Source organism: Natator depressus, chromosome 5 (assembly GCF_965152275.1).
Source record: "Natator depressus isolate rNatDep1 chromosome 5, rNatDep2.hap1, whole genome shotgun sequence".
NCBI classification, from domain to species: domain Eukaryota; kingdom Metazoa; phylum Chordata; order Testudines; family Cheloniidae; genus Natator; species Natator depressus.
The window spans coordinates 17086121-17106886 of record NC_134238.1 but is presented as its reverse complement, the minus strand read 5'-3'; the positions used below and the strand labels follow the sequence as shown (position 1 = coordinate 17106886).

The 20766-nt window shown below is 39.9% G+C and overlaps 1 protein-coding gene across 1 annotated transcript in view; it reads right to left on the bottom strand.

The window, feature by feature from the left end:
* DCC (DCC netrin 1 receptor) overlaps positions 1-17326 on the bottom strand; it is a 954381-nt gene extending 937055 nt beyond the window's left edge. Inside the window, exon 1 of the mRNA XM_074952368.1 lies at positions 16622-17326. Within this exon, the coding sequence (XP_074808469.1) occupies positions 16622-16712 (91 nt within the window). The 5' untranslated portion in view covers positions 16713-17326. The remainder of the gene's footprint in view (positions 1-16621) is intronic.
* Between the last annotated feature and the right edge of the window lie 3440 nt (positions 17327-20766).

Genomic DNA, 20766 nt, shown 5'->3' with positions numbered 1-20766 from the left:
TAAACAGTGAATAAACAAAGGGCTATATTTTACTCTCATTTACACATGTGCAACTCCCACTGAAATCACTAAATAGAACAGAGGGCAGAATTTAGCCCACAGACTCTAGAAGGATTTGCAGGGCCATACTGAAGGATGCAAATTATAGCATGATTTTTGTCCAGGAAATTAAAGCACTCACAGCCAAGATTCCATGAGTCTCACTTACATCAGTGTAACACCTAATTAATATAATGCGACTGAAGTCAGTGGAGCTATGCTGGATTCAGACTGGTGTAACAGAGAGGAACAGGTCTGACACTATTCTACTTGGGCTTTAAGTTAAGCAAATAATTACTGAAATACAGGAAACTATTTTAACAGTGATATGAAGTTTCAGAGTGTTGGCAACGATGATGTATCTACCTGTGCAGAAGGCTAAGGAGCCTTTCATCTGGGTGAGTGCAGACATCCAAATGCCCATTTGTCCCAGAAAGTGACAAAGATAATCAGCAAAAAGAACGAGGAGTACTTGTGGCACCTTAGAGACTAACAAATTTATTTGAGCATAAGCTTTCGAAAGCCAAGGATCATAGTGAGGTGCTCCCAGGTCTGTGCTGCGCCAGTGATATTGTTCTTATTGATGAAATCCAACATTGTCCCTCAGGGAAGTAAAAAGAGAGCTAGAGATAGTCTCTAAGGTGCCACAAGTACTCCTTGTTCTTTTTGCTGATTCAGACTAACGCGGCTACCACTCTGAAAGACAATCAGGTGTCTACTGTGACATTAAAACAATAAGAATGGGGAAGGGAGAATCTTTCTGATACCCGTAGGATGCTAAGAAAAGACAGAGTACCTGTAATATGCTAACTGAATGATGTCACCCTCTAGCGACGGGGCCATAGAAAGGATAAGGAACCAGATGATCTCATACCATTGAGAAGCCCATCAATTTCCTTCCTCAGAGATTAGAGGAGGATTTATTACATATTTGAAGATACACACCAAATTAAACCCCATTACCATAAGAAACCAAGGACATGAAATCTGCTCACTTAGTTCAGAACTTATAGTTACTGGGACTGATCCAAAGACCATTGAACTCAATGATCAGTCTTTCATTGATATAAATCGGCTTTGGATCAGTCTCATTAAATATATCTACTACATGTTTCTCACCCATTATATTTAAAACATATTTTATTTAATGTTCCACTGTCCCACTCTTCCCACTCCTCTGTTCAAGTAGACTTTCTGCCACAAGAAGCCTGCAGCTTGGGTTCACAACAATACAACAGGACAAAAAAAACCTACAAAGCCATACATTGCAATATCAAAAAAGAGCAGAATGAGCTGTGCTCATTAGTTGTACCCCTTATCTTGTCAGAAAGTTGGCAATGAAGCCCTCTGGTGGGAAAAATGTGGACATTCCTGCAATACAGAGTATGGAGACAGGGTACATATGTTCCTTATTTTCTTATTTACCTTTTGTCTTACTGTTATCATAAATTTACTGTGTGGGGTTGCTGTGCATCTGCCCAGAAGGTGTGTAATGAAGAGAGTGGTGACATTAGAGGTAAAGTGGGTAAGTCACCTGTGATAGCTCATATGAATACAGAAGGGCGTTCTCCATCTGTTCTTCAGTTCACCAGGGCAGAGAATGTCAAGAAAATTATCTGGTGTGATGACAGAGGGGGTGGGGGGGAAAGCTTTTAGCTACTAGGGAGTGTTTTTCCACTTACCATTCAAAGACCAATGGACCGAAAGCAAGAACAGTTTTTTCTTCAGCGTAATAGTTTGTGAAAGACGTCGTCAAATGACTTCAACAGAAGGTTTACCTGTTATTCTTACATAATTTAAAAGACCAACTACTCCCTCATGGAAGTCACATTCCTAGGATTTTTGTGGAGACAATTATCCACTAATATTCTTATGTGCTACATTCCTCCTATATGCGAAGCAACACATGTTCAGGTAATATGATTAACGCAATCCAGCTAGCTGGGGATAAATGAAGAGAGGATAAATCCATAATTGTGCTTTTGTGGAACTACCTTTTACGTTTTATTTATTGCTGAGCTATCTCACGTGTTCATTTGGGTTGTATCAGTATTAGTAAGATTAGCTTTTATAATAGTAATACATTATATTTGTATAGCACTTTTCTTCTAAAAGAATCTCAAAGTATTTTACCAGTTGAATCCCCGACTCTGTAAAGATTTTCACACTTACTTAACATTAAGCATAGTCTCACACTGACAGCAGTCCCACCACTGCAATGGAGCTGCCGCTGGCATGGAAGGTAGCAAAGGTGTAACAGTCCACTGCACAGCAGATGAGGAAAGGAAGTGAAAAATAATTTATCTGACTGAAAAAATGAAAGGGAAAATTAGGGAAGCAGCATGCAATTAAGCAAGTTGGAATTTGGCCAAGACACAAGTAGTAACACCCCTGCTCATGAAAAGAGACGCAGCATCATTAATAAACCGCAAGTGGTTAGGATTTTGGTTTTACATTTCAGTCAAAATATGAGTATTTCCAGAAACACCATGGCCCACTGTTGCTTCCCAGGATCATGTGGGTCATTTGCCAGAATCATCTGGGTATATCTCACTTAATTCCCTATTGTTGCAGGGTTTGGGGCACTATTGCCCCTTGGTCCCGCCTATTCTCTGCCTGTGGCTCATAACAGTTTAGTTTCCTCAGGCCTATGACTTTTTGATCAAATTTTCATTGTTGAGTTTAGTACGTGGATGCCGAGTGGTGTTGGTAGGCTGTAATATGCAGGAGGTCAGACTCGATGATCTGGTGGTTCCTTCTGACCTTAACCTTTAGGTCTCTATGACCGGCTGCAGCATTGATTCAGTTTTATCTTTGAGAAAAATGCCACCAACTGAAACATCAGCCTCGCTTCTCACAGCAACTGGGTGTTCTTTGGAAGTTTCTCAGTCAAGCAGTGACCCTGGCCAACCCCGCATAAATGGTTTACTTATTTCTGACACATCACATTTGCATGTCGTACAGCAATATACTGATATAGGGAATAGTACGGAGCACAGCATAAAGTAATCCTCTGCAATTTTTGACAAGATAGAAGATGTCAGTAATAAACAAAACTAAACAGTGCCTATCAGTTAGCTGGCGTATGAATGATCACACACACAATTCGTTTACAGAGGCAGACTTTGGCAACGTGAACAATAAAATACACTGAATACCCATCAAATGGAAAGATCATTTGAATTGCACCAAGGTAATTCCACTTATCCACAGTCTGAGAATCCTTTAGTAATATGGGAACAAATCACTCAATTTTTAAGCAGCATTTCCCATTAAAAAAAACAAACAGTGAGGAGTACTGCTTTAAAGATAATTAACGGTACAACATTGTCCATGCTTTTGCTATAACAGACTCCCAGCATTACAGCTCTCTAAGTCTCGTAGCTCATAGTGACAGATAATCTTGTTTATCCCGCGTTTTCACTGCAGTATCTTTCCTTTGCACTACTGTTGCAGCCGGAGGCCTCTTTGCCACCAGTGCTTGTTGGTGTCCACCTCTGATGAGTAGTGAATGAAATAACCAGCAAAGAATCTATAGCTCTCTTTTTACCTCCCTGAGGGACAATGTTGGATTTCATCAATAAGAACAATATCACTGGCGCAGCACAGACCTGGGAGCACCTCACTATGATCCTTCTATTTTAGATTCCACTCCAGTTTTCTGTTAGGATTTGAACTTATTATCCCAAGGCTCACAGTTTCAACGCACTTTGTAATGCTAGATAGTTTGATAGCTATGTTTAACTGCTGCATCTCCCATTCTAAGGATGTACCATGAGAGCTGATGATAAAAATAGCTGGACAATGTGGCTAAAGCGTTGCATGTTTAACAGACAAGGCTCACCGCACAATGAAATCTACCTTGTCATTCTCAATTCATGGCCTCACTCTGTGATACTTCGAGAATTTGCATTAAATGGAGCTTAAACTTAAGAAAGAGTACAAAGCCCAGTATTATTTCACTGTCTGTTAGAGATTAAAAATATTTCGCTCTTGATTCACAAAGACAATCCAAAACAAAGCAACTGTGCCAAGGGATTGGGGTGGCTCTTTGCCAGCATACACATTTAAGCAGGGAAAAAAACCCATCAGTATTGGAAAATTTGCTCATTTTAAAACTATCCATGCTTTTGTCTCATGTGAACTGTTGGTAGAGCATTATAAACAACCACAAGTGCCCAGATCCTCACAGTGGTATCATATGCCATTGATTTTAATTGTGTTTTATTAATATGATACAATTCAATTATGCCCAAATCAAGATATAACTAATACTTTAATAATATAATACCAGGTCCTAACAAATTCCCTGCACAAAGATGAAAACCTGATTACGTTACTGATGCTAGAATAACCTCAGCAGTCATGTTAATAACACTTTTAATATCAGTACAGCTGCTTTAGCAAAGCCTGATTAGTCTACTGTGGTTGTGAAGAAAGAGTTAATATCTATATTATGATGTGGAACATGCAAAATCATCATCAGCAAATTGCATTAAAAGGTTATTGTTCAGATAAAGATTATCTGGTCTAAATTGGTGTAACTCCATTTATGTCAATGAAGATTTACATCAGCCCTGTATCTGGCCCCAGATATTAAGTGAATCCTTTTCTCTGTTATTATAACCTCTAGGTCATTAAAATGGACAGATTTTTTTTTTAAATCTAATTTACTCTTTAATACTTAGAATTTAAGAAAGCTGTTGGAACAGTGTGGAAGTACAGCTGTTTTGTTTATGTCACGTTCCCCAACACTTTTCAGCCTACATGACCTCTATTTCAGATTAAGGAAAACCAAAGAAAGAACAAATATAGAGTCTTGATGAGAGAGAGAAAGAGAATGCATAGAGAGTCAGTATGTAACGTTATGCATCAGAACTGAAGATACCTCTGAAATGTACCTGTCATTCCATGGGACATCACTTATTTTAGTTCCAAAATTTGGTGTCCCCCCCTTTTATTCCCAAACGTAATTTACATCAGAAAGACTCATTAAATTGTGCTTTATAGAAGGAATAATTTACACTAATGGAATGACTCCTACAGCACTTTAAAGTTTCTCAAATGAGTGATTTTTGGTGTCCTTCATTTGTAACTCTGTCAAATATTGGTTCCCACATTTGGGCCGTTGAGGGGTATTTTTTAATTATAAAATAGCAGCTGCCTTATAGTTGTCCCTGTAGCAGGCAAGGAAACTCTGTACATTTATAGGTGGCCACGGAATGACATCTTTCAATTACTGCAAAAAGGTACATAGACCATAGTTTCAATTTTACATTTCACTCATCCTCAGCAGAAAAATGAGATTGATTAGAAACAGAAGTGAAACTAGCCAGTTTCACACTGCAATTCTTAGATATGACATGATAATAATGTTCATTTGGGGTTTCCAACACTACATTAAAACGTTTAATTTATCCGAAAAAGTTTTCTTTCACCAAAAATTTCCCCAACCTCCTTTTTCTCAAGCAAAGTCTAAATCTAAGGCCTTAAAATACTTTCAGATGTACAACAAGATGCTCTTCACTGATTCAGCTGAACCTTTTCAATCTTGTGAGCAGAGAACTGTGTTGGAGGTTTCATTCTTAAAACAAAAGAGGTGAATCTGCGGTGAATAAGGAATGGGGAGTTAGGGAAGTCTCCTTCCCCAAGTGCTCTTTCAGAAGCATACACAGTATACAAAAGGAGGTGAGCAAGTATAAACTGATTTTTACTTTGGATAACAGGAATACTGTGTGAAAGATACCGTGAAATTTACAAATGACTATGAAATTTACAATATGTGATGAATCAAGGGAAAAAACCCACACATCACAGCAAACAAACTACTGTGAAATGTCATATACTTCCAACTTACTTTCACACACACTACAAAGCCCAAGGGTTTCCTTGGTGAGCTCACACAAACATTTCTCCATGAGACTCATAAAAAATGCTATTAAAAAACCTGAGCTTTATAGCTGTCCATCAGGAGCTTTACAAAAACACCTGCCACCAAGACAATGGCAAACAAAACCTCAACCTGAACAAGAGCCCACAGTGCTTGAATAATACAAAGGTAAAGTTCAGAACCAGGTCACGGCATCAGGGTATCATTCTGAAGATGTTCTGTTGTGTGTCATCAGCTTTGGAGAATCTGAGAGAGGGAAGGAGGGGAAAAGCTGAGGGGGCATTTTTAAGTGCCATTTTTCCTGAGCATTAGAGAGGCAGCAAAGGGCAAAGAGAAAAAGAAGAGCATGTAGACTGAGGCCCAACTGAGTTCTTTAAAATACTTTTCCCCCCTTCATGTAACAGAGAGGAAAAGCGTGAATATTCTAGATAGAACCCCCAAAGAGTGTTTTTAAAATGCTTTTTAGTCTTCAGCTAGCAAGAGGGAAAGGATCAGAGAGAACCTCAAAGAGGAAGGAGGTCAGCATGTGAATTGAGCACCAAATGAGCACTTTTAAGTAGGTATGGCTGGGGACTAAAGTACCTAACTCCACTTGGTATGCCTGCAGGTATCCCCCAAGTACCCCACTACTTCATTAGAAGTCTGTTCAACTCATAAGGAAGCAACTTTTAAAAAAAAAATTACAATTCTTTTGGAAATCCATCCCCTAGAAAGAAGCGCTTTATATGATTATATCAATCAACCTTGCCCATGACTGCAACATCTCCTGCAATCACTGCTTTCTGGAGCCAGGTGGAAATGCCTACCAGTTTAGCTGTCAGTCAGATAGTTAATACAGTCACAGGCCTTCAGACATCCCGAGCAGAGAGATTCCGGAGATTTGCTGAACCAATTTTGGCTTTCAGATACTTTTCTTTTATTTTTATGTTACCTTAAAATATATTCAAAGATGAAAACAATGATGTCAATAGGAAAATGTTGGACTGAGCCCCTGAAAGAATACTTATAGGGCCAATTATTGGCTGCCCTCACGGTCACCCTCCCTGTCTCACACAGAATAATCCTGACAATAGCAGAGTAAATAATGTGGAATGAGACAGGTGAGGCTGCATACACAGACTATCAGTGCCTCTATGGTCAATTTGTTTAGCTTACTCAAAAGAACATCAAGAGGTGACTTATCATGGTGTATACCTTCATACGAAGAAAATACCAGGTATGAAGGGGCTCTTTAATTCAGCAGAGAAAGATGTAACAAGAACCAATGGATGGAGATAGAGTCAAACAAATTCAGATTAAATATAAGGCCAAAAAAAACCCCCACCAGTGAGGGTGATTAACCATTGGAACAAACTACCAAGTGGTGGATTCTCCATCTCTTGAAGTTTTCAGATCAAGACTGCCTTTTTGGAAGAGATGCTTTAATCAGGCAAGTTACTGCACTCAGTACAGGTGTAACTGGGTGAAATACTATGTCCCGCATTATACAGAAGGTCAGACTAAATTATCTAAAGGTCCCTTCTGGCATTCAAATGGATGAATTTCTTAATCTAATTCTCTGTAGGTTTGGTGGGAAACCAGAATTGGGCATAGAATTGGACAGATAAATTGTGATTCAGGATTCCCCTGTTGGCTGCAGCTTTTCAGGCATGAACAACCCAAGCCAGGATTTGGCCCTAAGCATTTTCCCTTGGAGATTTAAGACTCAGCTCTCATATCCACAACCAGTCAGGGAAAGGAGACAAAGCCAAAGTACCAGTATTTTTTGCTTATAGAATGTATCGTCCTCTACTGTACCAAAACACCAGGCAGGGAGAGCAAAATTAGCCTCAAACCAATTTACCATGCCACAGCCTCTCGCTGTTCTCCTTGCTTTTTTGTCCAATAAAATCACTTTATTCTATCAGTCGCTGCTGCTGCTACCTCCGATCAAAGAGCCACTGTGGTGGTGGCGTAATGAAAGCTACTGGAGCAGTGGGCAAAACTACTCTGGTGGAGATTAACCCAGAGCTGGAAGGGTGGCTGTAATAGAAGACATCAAGAAGTTTGGGGAACAGGAAGCAGCAATGGGAGCTAATGTAGTTCAAGGAGGAGAGAAAAGCAGCAAGCAAGTACTATCTGGAAGAATAGAAATTAGCTATCCATACATCCCATCCATATATATACATGGACTATTCCACCATAGTATCTGAGCCCTTCATGTATTGGCAGGTGTGTACAGGACTATGGAACCATATATTATGTAAAAATTTAAAAAAATAAATTGAAACTGTATTTCTATTTTAGGGCTCTTCTGGTCAGATGAGTTTTGCCTTCAGTTCAACTCATCTCCAGAACTCAATGGTAGAATTATAGCCTGGCAATTCACAGTGATCTCCTATTTATTCCACAGTGTATATTATTACACAGGACAGCAGTAACTGCACTGTGTAGTCTATATTTTCTGTTTGCAGAGTACCTTGGACTTTGGACATCGTCTATAATTCATAACCAGGAATCCTAGATGACAAGTAATCTTCTTCTGTATTCGTATTAAAAACAATTACATTCCTGATTGTATTCATTTGTGATTTGTTACTTGTAATTGTCTAGGAAATTGAGAGTATAAATCAGGTATTTTAGCGATTATGACATTTTGAAGTGTGTTCCCATGTGTTTATTGTACACTTCTCCCCAACATCCAGTTGTAAGATCATAGTAGAGGACATTGGGAAGTATCTATTTCAATAAGTCCAACTTCCTGGAAGTTCAGCATATAGAACCCCAAGGGAGGATGGAGCAGATATTAAAGCAATTCATAGATTCTAAGGCCAGAAGGAACCACTGTGATCATCTAGTCTGACTTCCAATATTACACTTGGTGTTATCCAAGGCTTCAAGTCCTGCAATAAGTTGAGCCAGGAGTCCATCATGAAGCTGAAAATCAAAAGAAGGAAAGCACAACAACAATTGGTTCTAATCTCAATAGTCTCATCAGCCTGTGCTCAATTAGGGCCTTGATCCAAAAGTCCACTGAAGTCAAAAGGAATGTTTCCATTGATTCCAATGAGGTTGGGATCAGGTCCTTAGAAAATACATGATGTTTCTGAAACTTTACACTTAAAAACAAATAAAAACACACCTTCAGAAAGTGTTACAAGGGTTTTTCTGCTTCCCAGCAGATGTTTACAACAGTCCTCTATCAGATCCATCCATCTATCTACCTCCTCATTCTCTCTGCATACATTCCTGTTTGCCTGATTATTGCTGCCTTTTCAATTTCGGCTTTGGTATTTCTGAAATGGGGGGGTGGGCAGAGAGGAAGGGGGAGATTACAAAAAACTTCCTGTCAGTATAGTTAAGCAATTAAATAAAGGGCCTAGGGAGGTTGTGGCATCTCCTGGATGTTTTTAAGAGCAGATTAGACAAACACCTGTCAGGAATGGTCTAGTTATTATGTAGTCCTGCCTTAAGTGCAGGGGACAGGACTAGATGGCCTATTGATGTCCCTTCCAGTCCTACACTTTGGTGACTCTATGTGAGCTCCCCCTGCAGGCAGTGTTTGAAAATGACGTTCCCACACAGTACTAGTGCTTGAGACAGGTTGCCAACTGATCAGCAAAACAGTGAAACTGACTATATACGAAGTGTACAATAGTACTGATTGTGTCATTTCTATGTAGTACCCCATGGATAAAGTGGTCTCAAACCTGCATCTCTTGCATGTAAAGACAAGTTATGAAGACAATTTTTCACAAACTGTTTGCTGATGATTGTGCTTTATTGACCCATAACATCAGGGGCTTTCAGTTTACTGACTGCTTTGCATGTGCAGCGAAATATTTTGGCTTAATGATCAGTTTAAGGAAGACTGAAGTCATGGTCCAGCCTTGGGAAATACTGCAGCTACCTGAATTGTGTCGACTGATGATGTACCACTCAAAATCATTGACAAATTTTGCTACCTAGGCAGTGTCATTTCATGAGATACAATGACTGACAACGACATTACAAAGTGCATTGGTGCAGCCCGTGATCCATTTGGAAAACTTTAGCATCTCTGGAACAAACACAGTGTCAGACTGCAAACAAAAGCTGATGTTTGGCATGCCATTACCATCACAACACTCTTGTATGGCTGAAATACATGGACTAGTTATCAATGCCACATAAAACTTATGATGTCTATGGTGGATAGTGGGAATTAAATGGCAAGATTTTATTCCAAATACTGAGGTCCTTGAGTGCTGCATGCATTGATGCTTTTATAATGAGAGCACAGTTGAGGTGATGTGGCCATGTGGTCCATATGCCTGACAGTAAAATACTGAAAACCATCTTTTGCGGAGAACTGCAGACTGGAACTCATTTTAGGGACAGACCAGGGAAATGTTATGAAGACACTCTTCACTGCAACCGTCAATCTTGCAACGTTGACCTCAACACCTGGGAGCTCTTAGCCCAAGACAAGATCCGAGGGCGGTAGCTCTGTCACCTCAGACTGAAAGATTCCAAAAGCTTGCATATATAGAGTTGTTTGAGGCTTAAAGCAATGCACATTTGTCTACAATTGCCTTCATCTGTGGATAGGACTGCCAGCCTGAAATTGCTCTTTGGTCTCATCAAATTTGATGGGAAACTCCTTCAATAAAAAGTAGAAAAACAAAGCAGTTTTCCCTCTTAATCTCTTTGTGTTCTAAGAGCTTTAGGGGGTATATTTGTAGCAAGAGTAGGAACAAAATTTTCAACTGGACGTTTAATTTCCATGGGGATAGTATCTCTTTAAAGGGTTTCTCTGTATTTTACCAATACTTTGGGCAACCGCTTAACCAGTTTTCAATATAGTTTGAGTATTCGTAGCATTTATAAAATTACAGTACGTATTGGTATTACTGCTGGTAAATGATTGCCATCAATGGAGACTGAAGCAGATATTTAATTGTGAATTTTTTCATGTCTCTCTGTAGCTGTAGTTTCCTTTACCATGAGGATATCTATAAACTACCAAATGAGACGTTCTTACATTATCCCAATATAGCTGTAGTCTTTCACATCAAATTTGAAATTGACAAACACTGTTTAAAAGAAACAATTTTGATAGGTCAGTTATCCATTTTGTTATCTTTCAAGAAAAATATACTCTGCTTTATCAGTGTATTGATTATCAGAAATCACAGACTACTCTTTATAACTTTCAGCCATTGCCTTTCATGGAATAAAGCTAATTCGATAGCTTTCCTTACAGGATTCTATATGGAAGACCCAAAGGAATGCATCCAATGAAGTGAGCTGTAGCTCACGAAAGCTTATGCTCAAATAAATTGGTTAGTCTCTAAGGTGCCACAAGTACTCCTTTTCTTTTTTCCAAAGGAATGAATCTCTTTAATGCCTAAGACAAAGACATGCTACCAACATTAAACCAGGATATGCAAGCATCAAGCATTCTGAGCATTAGTTAGCAATTACAGTTGCTTATAATCAGAAAGAGTGCTAAAAAAAAGACAGCAAACTTTATGGAAAGAAAGGAGGAGAGTGGGTGCATATGCAGTGAACACACTAATTGTTATTTCATGAGGATCAAAACCAATAGCAACTTGGGATATCCCCACAAATGCTCATAACGTTTGAGAAGGAAATCTTTAAGGTGGGAGTGAAAAATATTTGAAAGGAAGTCTGATACAATATGGTACAATGATTCTGCTGCTAAAATCAGCATAACAGTATGGCCTCAACTCCACCTTTAAATGTGCACTCAACATTCTGTCCCCTGGGATTGAAGAGTAGGGATAGTGACACCTAATTTTTGTGCACCCAGAATCTCAGGCATGCATACACAAATCAAAGAGTTTGCTTGTGCGAATCTGAATTTGGGGTGTGCAAAGCGTCCCAAAATTACAAAGTCAATAATTTACCCATTTTTTTGAAAAAGCCCAGACTTCAGAGAGGTGATATGCTTTCTGTCGGGTGTTGACTCAATGAGTGTTGAAGGCATTCAACAACTTGCAAGATGGACCCCTACATGTGCAGATCTCACACTGGTTCAAATCAGGAGCAACTCCACTGAAGTCAGTGAAGATACATTAGTACAATTGTGGTATAGGTGAAATCAGAATTAGGCCTAAAATGTTTACCTTGGATTGTACTAGAGATATAAAATGTAAATCAATGATTCACCCGAGGGATTATTTTAACAGAATCATGTGAAATTCTGTCTTTAGATAATTAGTCTTGAAGGCCTCTGTGAAATTTTGTCATTATTCATTTTACACAGGCAAAGCCAACATCTTCAGAAATTTACTTCTATTTATACTACAACAAAGAGAGATTGTCTTCATTGGATCAGTCTATAGCAATTCTGCATTTCAACGAGAAATGAAGTTATAAACAGGAAAATATAATCTGCCTTTGAGGGTCAAATTCTCCTACAAATTTTGCTCTTATAAATATGGAGTTACTCTGCTGATCTAAATGAAATTACTCCTCTTTACACTGGTGTAATTAAGACCAGAGCCTGACCCTTAGTTACCAGTGTAAAAAGACAGATTCTCCACTTATTTGACTCAGCATAAATCAGGAGTAACTCTACTGAAGCCAACACAGTAATACTGGTTTAAGACGAGTGTAAGAGGAAAATCAGGGACGGTTCGGTCTAGCACGTTTTTGAAGTATTGCAATGGGACAAACTTCTTATGGTATGGTAGTAAACACATTTTATTTAGTGATCTCCACAACGATCTCTTCCATTAGAAGTACAGTTGCAAAATCAGTTTAGAAACTGTATCCTTGTAGCTGCATTTGCTGTACAAACAGCCACATAGAAAACTATTTTGATTTTATAACCTCTTTTTTACTAGGCAGAAAATAAGAGCCAGGAGTTCAATGATGGATCTCTAAAGTACATGTGGATGAAATAAGTGCATTGTGAGACTGTGAGGAGTTACTCTGAAAGATCATCAAAGAGAAAACATTTTATTAAAGGCAGCATATCACTGAGGGAATTCATGAAATGCCACTTATGCTCAATAAGAAACCAAACTGGGCAGCATAAAGAATACACGCACATACATATACATATCTTGGAGACTGGATTAAAGCACAATCCAAGTGATAAGCAATATTGCAAAGTAAAGTCAAAGAGAATACAGTGATATATCACAAAGAGAATACAGTGATATATCACATGCACACTGCACAAATCTAATGCTGATCAAAGGCAGGATGCTGATGAGGCAGGACTGGTGATACAAAACTAGATTTTCCGCTAGCAGAGGGAAAAGACGCTGGTGTGGTGGCAGAGGGAGCGGTAAGCTATAGATAAAGGACCCACTGGGAAATTCAGACTACACTGTCAGCGTACCAGCTCTTGTCTTAGGCTGATGACCCAATTATGCAGGTCTTACTGAGACAAAACTCCACGTGGACCTCAAGTGGGTATTTGGAATGACTCACTCCAGAAGACTTGGTTTAAGTCTGAATAGTATGGCTGTCTATATCGTGGTGGCACTGTCATGGCTTGGATTCCAGAATAGACAGCTGGTGCTGTGTTATGTGCTGGGAAGTATGTTGGAGGGGAATTCAGGAATGAGAAATAAATGGAGGATGAAATTCTGACTTCAAATCTGGAGACACTCCATTGAAAGAATTAGTCCAGATTTACCCACGTGTAACCGAGAGCAGGATTTGGCCTTAATTCTGCACAAACTGGGGGCGGGGGAGTAAAAAGAGAAACAGAAGGCAAATAGTGTTTGTATACACATAAATCAAGTAATTATAAAATGACAAAGCTGCAAATATATAGACTGAAATGCTTGCCCTCAATCATGACCATCACAACTTTTAAGAATATGTAATCAAATACCCTAAGCCTAACCTAACACACTCGTATAACCCATGCGTTATAACACAGAGGGCAACTCTGCTGCGTGTGAAACGGATGTTGTGACAAGTCACTGTCGATTTATACTGCACCACTCAGAGAGAAAGGGATTGCCATATTGGCCAGGCACCACAAGGTTCTGACATGTTGTACCATGCTAAACAGCATACCAAGATGTGAGAGTAAAATAACAAATAATCACGTTGGGTTTTGTTTCCCCCTCCAGACAAAAGAGTAGTTTGCATTTACTTAATTATGAGTGGCAAGCAAACTATATAGTGCCATATATGTGTTTACTTTCCAGTATTAAGTGCTAAATAGTCAGAGATTTGGTTCTAATTAATAATGTCTTTTCCTGTTCTTTTTCCAAAACAGCGAACATTGCCCATCAATTCCTGCTCAGTAACATATGCCTCTGTGCATTCAGATTTTGTGCAGAGAAAAGAACCTTTTTTTTGGATTTTACTTTTGATCGCCTACCACATAACATTTTGCATCTTACAGACAATGGAAGTGTGAATGGAAGGGACTTGAATGACTTCATTCAGGCACAAAGGTAGCATATTCCTCCTCATATGTTGACACTGTGCAACACTGCTCTTTGTTATTAAAGTTTTTAACAAATTCTTACATCTCCAAACCAGCTTTGGGGTTTAGTTAGAAAGTGTGAAAGGACACAGTCCCATTGTGCATCTCTATAAGCCCTTTGTTACTAGTCAACAAAGTCTTTAAATGCCCTGCCGAATGGGAATTTTGCCAAACAGCAAACCAGCTACTTGGCTTTATTAAGGGCACCTCCTACTGGTCCTTTCATAGAGTGAATTATGCTTTCTTCGCTATCAGTCCCCTACTAGGTTTCTGAAAAGAGAAAATAGCTACTAAGAAGAGTAGTGGAAACTCAGATTAATGAGCAGAGGCCAAAGCCGCCTGAACAACATTTCCTTAAAGACGCAGGATCTCTTATTTTGTCAGTTGAATCCAGAGATTGTGAAAAGAGGGCTCAAAACAACAATCTCAGGAAGGATCTGGAGGCTAACCATAGGGAAAACTTTGCACAATTCTAGATTGCAAAGGACAGATCAGGGAACTTGGTACAACACAGAGATGCATGTCTCCAAAAAGCAGCACAATAAATACACATTATACGTAGAGAGTGAAATGCACAACCAAAATGTACAGCTAGGAAACAACCTGATTCTGTAATGAGTTATCTGCATAATATCAGACATCATTCCCCCCACGACATCATTAAGACAATATGCATCCTCACTCCCTTCCTCTCTCTTGCATGCACACATGACCCCAACTCGCCATATGCCCGCAAAGAAGTCTGCAAGTCAATCATCGTTCCAGAAGGAGGATCACTGACATGTCTCCCATCTACTAGCCTTTAAGGTGGAAATTCAAGAGACACACCTATTATCCGGCTCTGACTGCCCAAGTCCCACCTTCCATGCAAGTTATTGCAGAGGACATTGTGAGGGACACACACACACACACACACACACAAAATGAACCTTCTTGTATTTAACAGAAGCATCTTCCCAATTCACTTACTAGCTCTCCAAAACAAGCCAAACAATATATATATATTTTAAAAGGAAGCATCATCTATATGAACAATTTAAGGCATTTCTATTTGCATACAGCTGATATTCTGAATGATACTAGTCTAGGGTAAAGATCTTTTTGCAAAGGCTTTCATATGCAGCACTTTCCCCATCACAAAAAAAGCTGCTTTAGTGGGGTGTGTGTGTGTGTGTGTGTGTGTGTGTGTATGTATGTGAGAGAGAGAAAGAGAGTGTGTGTGTGTGTATGGGGGTGGAGGGGCTATCGGTTTCTATTGTTCAGCAGCAGCTGGTGTGGAAGCAATTTGTGTGTGTTTATTTTATTTATTTTTGCTTTTCATGCCTCTCTCTTTCTAAGATTGCTCCTAATGAAACCCAGCTCATTTTCTTCTGAAGAAAAAATGATCACTGGAGAATAATATTTTCCCACATACATTCTACACACACCACACACGCACACACACACACACAGAGTCACCTACAAATCGAAGCTGCACTTTCTTAGTTCCTAACACTTCTCGATAATACTCCAATTCCTGATTTTTTTTTTAAAAAATCTCTAATTCCCAGCTCTTCTCTGCCTCCAACACAGATAGCTCCTGAGCATCACAGTATCAATACCCCCTCTTTCCTTCTCTATCCTAATTCAATATACAAACCAGCTTTGCCATTTTTAATCAGAAAATGTGCCTGCCAAGTGCAAAGAGAGAGAGAGAGGCAGCCCCAAAGAATATCAATCAAATGGAGTTTGGAGAGCTCTGCAAATAACTACATTTTCCATCTTGCAAACTAATATTTTGCTTTTCATCATTTACCCTTCCCCTACCATCTGAAAAATATAAATAAATCTATAGATCCCATCTCAGCCTAAAGATCAAAAAAAAAAGCCAGAGGCAAATAAATCCAGTTGCAACAGTGGTCAGGTGCAAAAGAGAATACAAACCAGTGTACACACATACACACACACACACACACACTATCACCACCTCCTTCCACATTTCTCCTTTATTTTTCTGGGTTTCTTTCCTTTCAGTTGGTTTTCCTTTTTCAGAGGCTGCTCAGGGTGCTTCTAAACCGGATTTCGTCTCACTCCTTTCCAAATCTATGTCAACTACCTGAAAAACCCCACACTGATCCACAACAACAACAAAATTGAAAGAGGGGGGGAAAGGCTGATAACACATAAGAGATAGGCACATTCCTTAGGGTTTTGCAAAATTCACCCTTATCCATGGAGTGCAAAAGACAAATAAGGCAGCGATCACTTACCGGTGACTTGAAGATTCAGACTGATCAGAGAAAATCCGAAGAGTAGAAAAGCCAGCTTTGGTACCCAGACACATCCAAGACTATTCTCCATATTTCAACACACACCTACAGAGATTTGGGTCCTGAGCACCAGCAACAATCACACACACAGCCCCTTCTGCCTCCTCCTCTTCTGTGTTTTCTTTCTCCAGTCCCCACTGACAAAGCTCAGCAAAAGGAGGAGTTGGGGGATGTGGAGGGAAAAAAGTTATATTCAGTCCAAGAGCTGCCAAGCCTCCAGATTATGTTAGGAAACAAACTCAAGGAAAAGGGGGAAAGGTGGGGAACAGTGCTCCCACTGCTGGAAAACCATACATGGAAAAATACTGCAAAAAAAAGCGAACCAGGGTGCATCAAAAGATTGGGGGTTGCTCCATTTCCACAGCTGGGCAAAGTACAAAATATATATGTATTTATAAAAAAAAAATTAAAAATCAGAAGAATACAAAAGGGAAAGCTTGTGATTTTCTTCCTTGTTGGCAGATGTTGGTGTGGGGGGAAAAAGAAGGGGAAAGAAAAAGGGGATGTAAAGCTCTCACTTGTTACTGGAGCTGTCCACCAGCAGTATGTGAGATGGGAGTTAGAGCTGTAACATCCATTGATCCGAAGAAGTGGAGGGCTGGAAGGGAAAACGTGGAGAGAAACCAACCGGATCACGGGAAAGATTCCACTGAAAAAAAAAAAAAAAAAAAAACCAACCCTGAGCCCTGCTGCTTCCAGCAGCTGCAGTCACGGAGTCTACATATGAATGAGCTGGGATGCCCTCTGTAGGTAAAGCGTGGGAAGTAACTTTTCCTCAACGGAGCTATTTAATACAGGGCATGTCCCTTCTTATGTAGCTAGCTCACCTCCCGTCAGTATAAAGCTCCCCAGTTTTGGTCTGCAAGGGGGTTGATTGGTTTGTTTAATCTGCTCCTAGAAGTCTGGTCTGCAGTGACAGGAGTTTAAACCATTAACAAAGGCATGCTGTTTTTTAAGCTGATCAGCCTTGATTCTTCCATCTCACAAAAAGAAAAGGAGTACGGCTGTTACTCTGAAACCTTCCATCTCACAGTACTGCCAACTCCAAGCATCCAAAACTCAGGAGTCAGACCCCAAATAATTGCAGTATAAGCTTGTTGATTTTTACAAAAAATTGAGTTATTTTCATTTATCTTCTGAAGTTTGAGATTTTAGGCTTCACTTTTCCATGCTTTCCACAGCTACCATGAGGACAAGAAACTTTTAAAAATGAAAGCTGAGATTTCCACAAAACAACATGATTCTGGGAGCTAGATTTTACGATAAACACCAAATATCATGAGACTTATGATAAAATCACGAGAGATGGCAACACTGATTTTATCCTCACCATATTCTTTTTATTTTGCAATACTCACCCTGGCATAGGATGGGTCAAATAACTAATTTGTTCACTCTAGTTCCCAGCATCTCTAGGCTGCCAGTACTTAGTCATCATCTTCTGCTGGTATTGCTCACAATTTTGTCCTTTCACACAGTAAGGAAAAAGGGGTGTTGTAATAATTGATCCTAGAAACTTACCCTAATTGTAAGCTCAATTGTAAAAAAGTGAATAAAAGTTTACAAAATGCTCCAATCACATGTAATAATAAATGTTGATGGGAAAAGGTGGAAAAAGAAAACAAAAAGACTCGGGCCAGGTCTATACTAGCGCTTAAGTCGATCTAACTTACGTTGCTCAGGGGTGTGACACAAGTTTCCTCCAAGCAATGCAAATTTTGCACTGTCCACACCAGCGCTATGTCGCCAGGAGATGCTCTCCCACTGACATAGCTTCCACTTCTTGCCGAGGTGGAGTAATTATGCCGACGGGAGAGCGCTCTCCCATTGGCATAGTGCATCTTCACCAGTACTGCATCTGGTGGTTGGTGCATCTGTGCTGATGTAGTGCTATAGCGTAGACTTGCCCTAAATTAGTCCAAACAAAAAGGCCCACTAATATAATTGAAGAACTGTGCTAAAACCACACTTAGTAACCAAAAGAAATGTGGGACCAAAATTTGTGTGTCAGAAATTAGGCCTAATTGGAGAATCGACTAATAAGATGGGCTAGTGTGTCCCATCACTCCCTTTTGGGGTCCTCAAAAAGAAACTTTGGGAGGGAAAACTGGCTACTGCAACACTAGCTGACTGAAAGAAGGGGAATCATAACTTCTCACACACATATACCCACTCTCTCCCTGGGAATCCAGAATGACACTCCTGTACCTTCAACATCCTGATCCTGAGAGATGTTCTGACTAGACCAGGCCAGAGAGAGGGACCCAGATGACATCACCACCTGCTCTGGTTAAATGCCAAATATCCTCTGGAACGTGAGACTGTCACCACCCCATCACCCCCCCCCCATGCGTCATTTTCCTTCTCCACTTAATTTCTACCTTTTCCTATCCCTCTCCTTTTACCTTATGTCTTATAGAAGTCTGACTTAGCTGACCAAACTGTATATTTTGCAACACTGCTGTAAGCCTACGAACACAGAGGCAAGTAAAAGCAATGGCCTAAACAACCCCATACTGGTACAAGTTTGCCAGGTCCTGGAGTGACTGATCAGACCACGTGCTGTGCTTGTGTTTTTGCAGCAGCAAGGTTGCAAGTGAGCATTAATATCAAAGACAGAAGCTGCCTTTTCTCCCTTTACTTTTCTTTTCTACCCTCATGTGTTTGTCTTGTTTTGTCTTCTAGGAAATGGGACTGGACTTTAACAACAGCAACAACCACCACCACCACAACTCCAGCCCATCTTCTCTCTTATCCCCCAAAAGCACAATTATTACTATGTAAAAGACTGTCAAACAAGTTTTTTTTTTCTTCTCTTTCTAAAGACTTTCTTGAGCTACCAGGAAAAGGAACAAGAGATGGTGTGAAAATAAAAAACTTACTTCATACTTTACCTTTCAAATGCTTTCACTGTCTTTCCTTCTTTTTCTTTATCTTTATTAAAAGGTTTAAAAGACTGCTAGTGGTGTGTTTGCCATGGGACTGAACAGGCTAAAGTCTCTACATACCAAATCCTTGCTTAAAACTTTTTCACATTGGACAGTGACAGAGTCGTGTCCACTTTTGACTCTTTGGGCCCATATATTCCACCTAAATTAATACAACAGGGCAGAGCAAATGAGCCAGCTATATGATGACATGCACTTACCAGTTGAGATGCTGGGATCCCTAATACTATTAGCAGCCTAGTTCAGCTGGCAGCACTCTTACTACTGGACTATAAGGGCTTGTGCTCGAGACCCACATCAGAATGTGATGCGTCCATTACAAGAACTATAATGGACAGTGTGCAGAGCTCAAGGGAGGATGCTCCATTGTTAGAGGTGTTGTCCTTCAGATGAAACATTACCTACAGTCTGACATTCACACATCCCTTTCTGGTGGCTGTACATTTAAGGGATGGTGATCAGGACAGCACTACCTGAGAAGAGTAGGGTGTAACTCTTGTGGCCTGCACAGCATTTCCAATCCTGGAGTCTTTACCAGGGCAAAATTCCCATAGAAGTCTAAAGTCTCATATGAGGGGGCAGGAACTTCAGATTCAACCTTAAACATCTCCTAGGCACAGCATTGCAAAACTTTGTCATTGATGGCTTGACTGGGTTGACTTTTGCACAAGCTTTTTCCTGGGAGGTGTGGTTGGCATGGTTTCAGACCGTAGACCCTAATTTGAACTATTGATTGGGAAGGTGAAAGGCAATACCAAACTGGTCTTTTTTTTAAATCCAGAAATCCATTCCACGATTACCTATGCCAGGCCAGGACACAGGTAGACCATGCATGGTGACAGTGTGTAGCCCATGCTGAAGTTCTTGGTCTGCAATCTAGGGAGGGTAGGAGCCATAGGGTTTGTGGATGTCCAAGAGCCTCAAAAAAGAATCCACTTACTGTTTGTTACACCTTAGCTCTGTCTTTTATCTGTCACAAGCAATATTACAATATTTAAGATCTAAGCATTGAATATGGGTGGGAGCTTTGACCGAGAAGATTTCCCATATGACCAACTGATTAAAGTTTTATTCTGAATTCCAAACCAATATAAAACTGTGGAATTCACCAAAAATTACATCTTGACTTCCTCATGT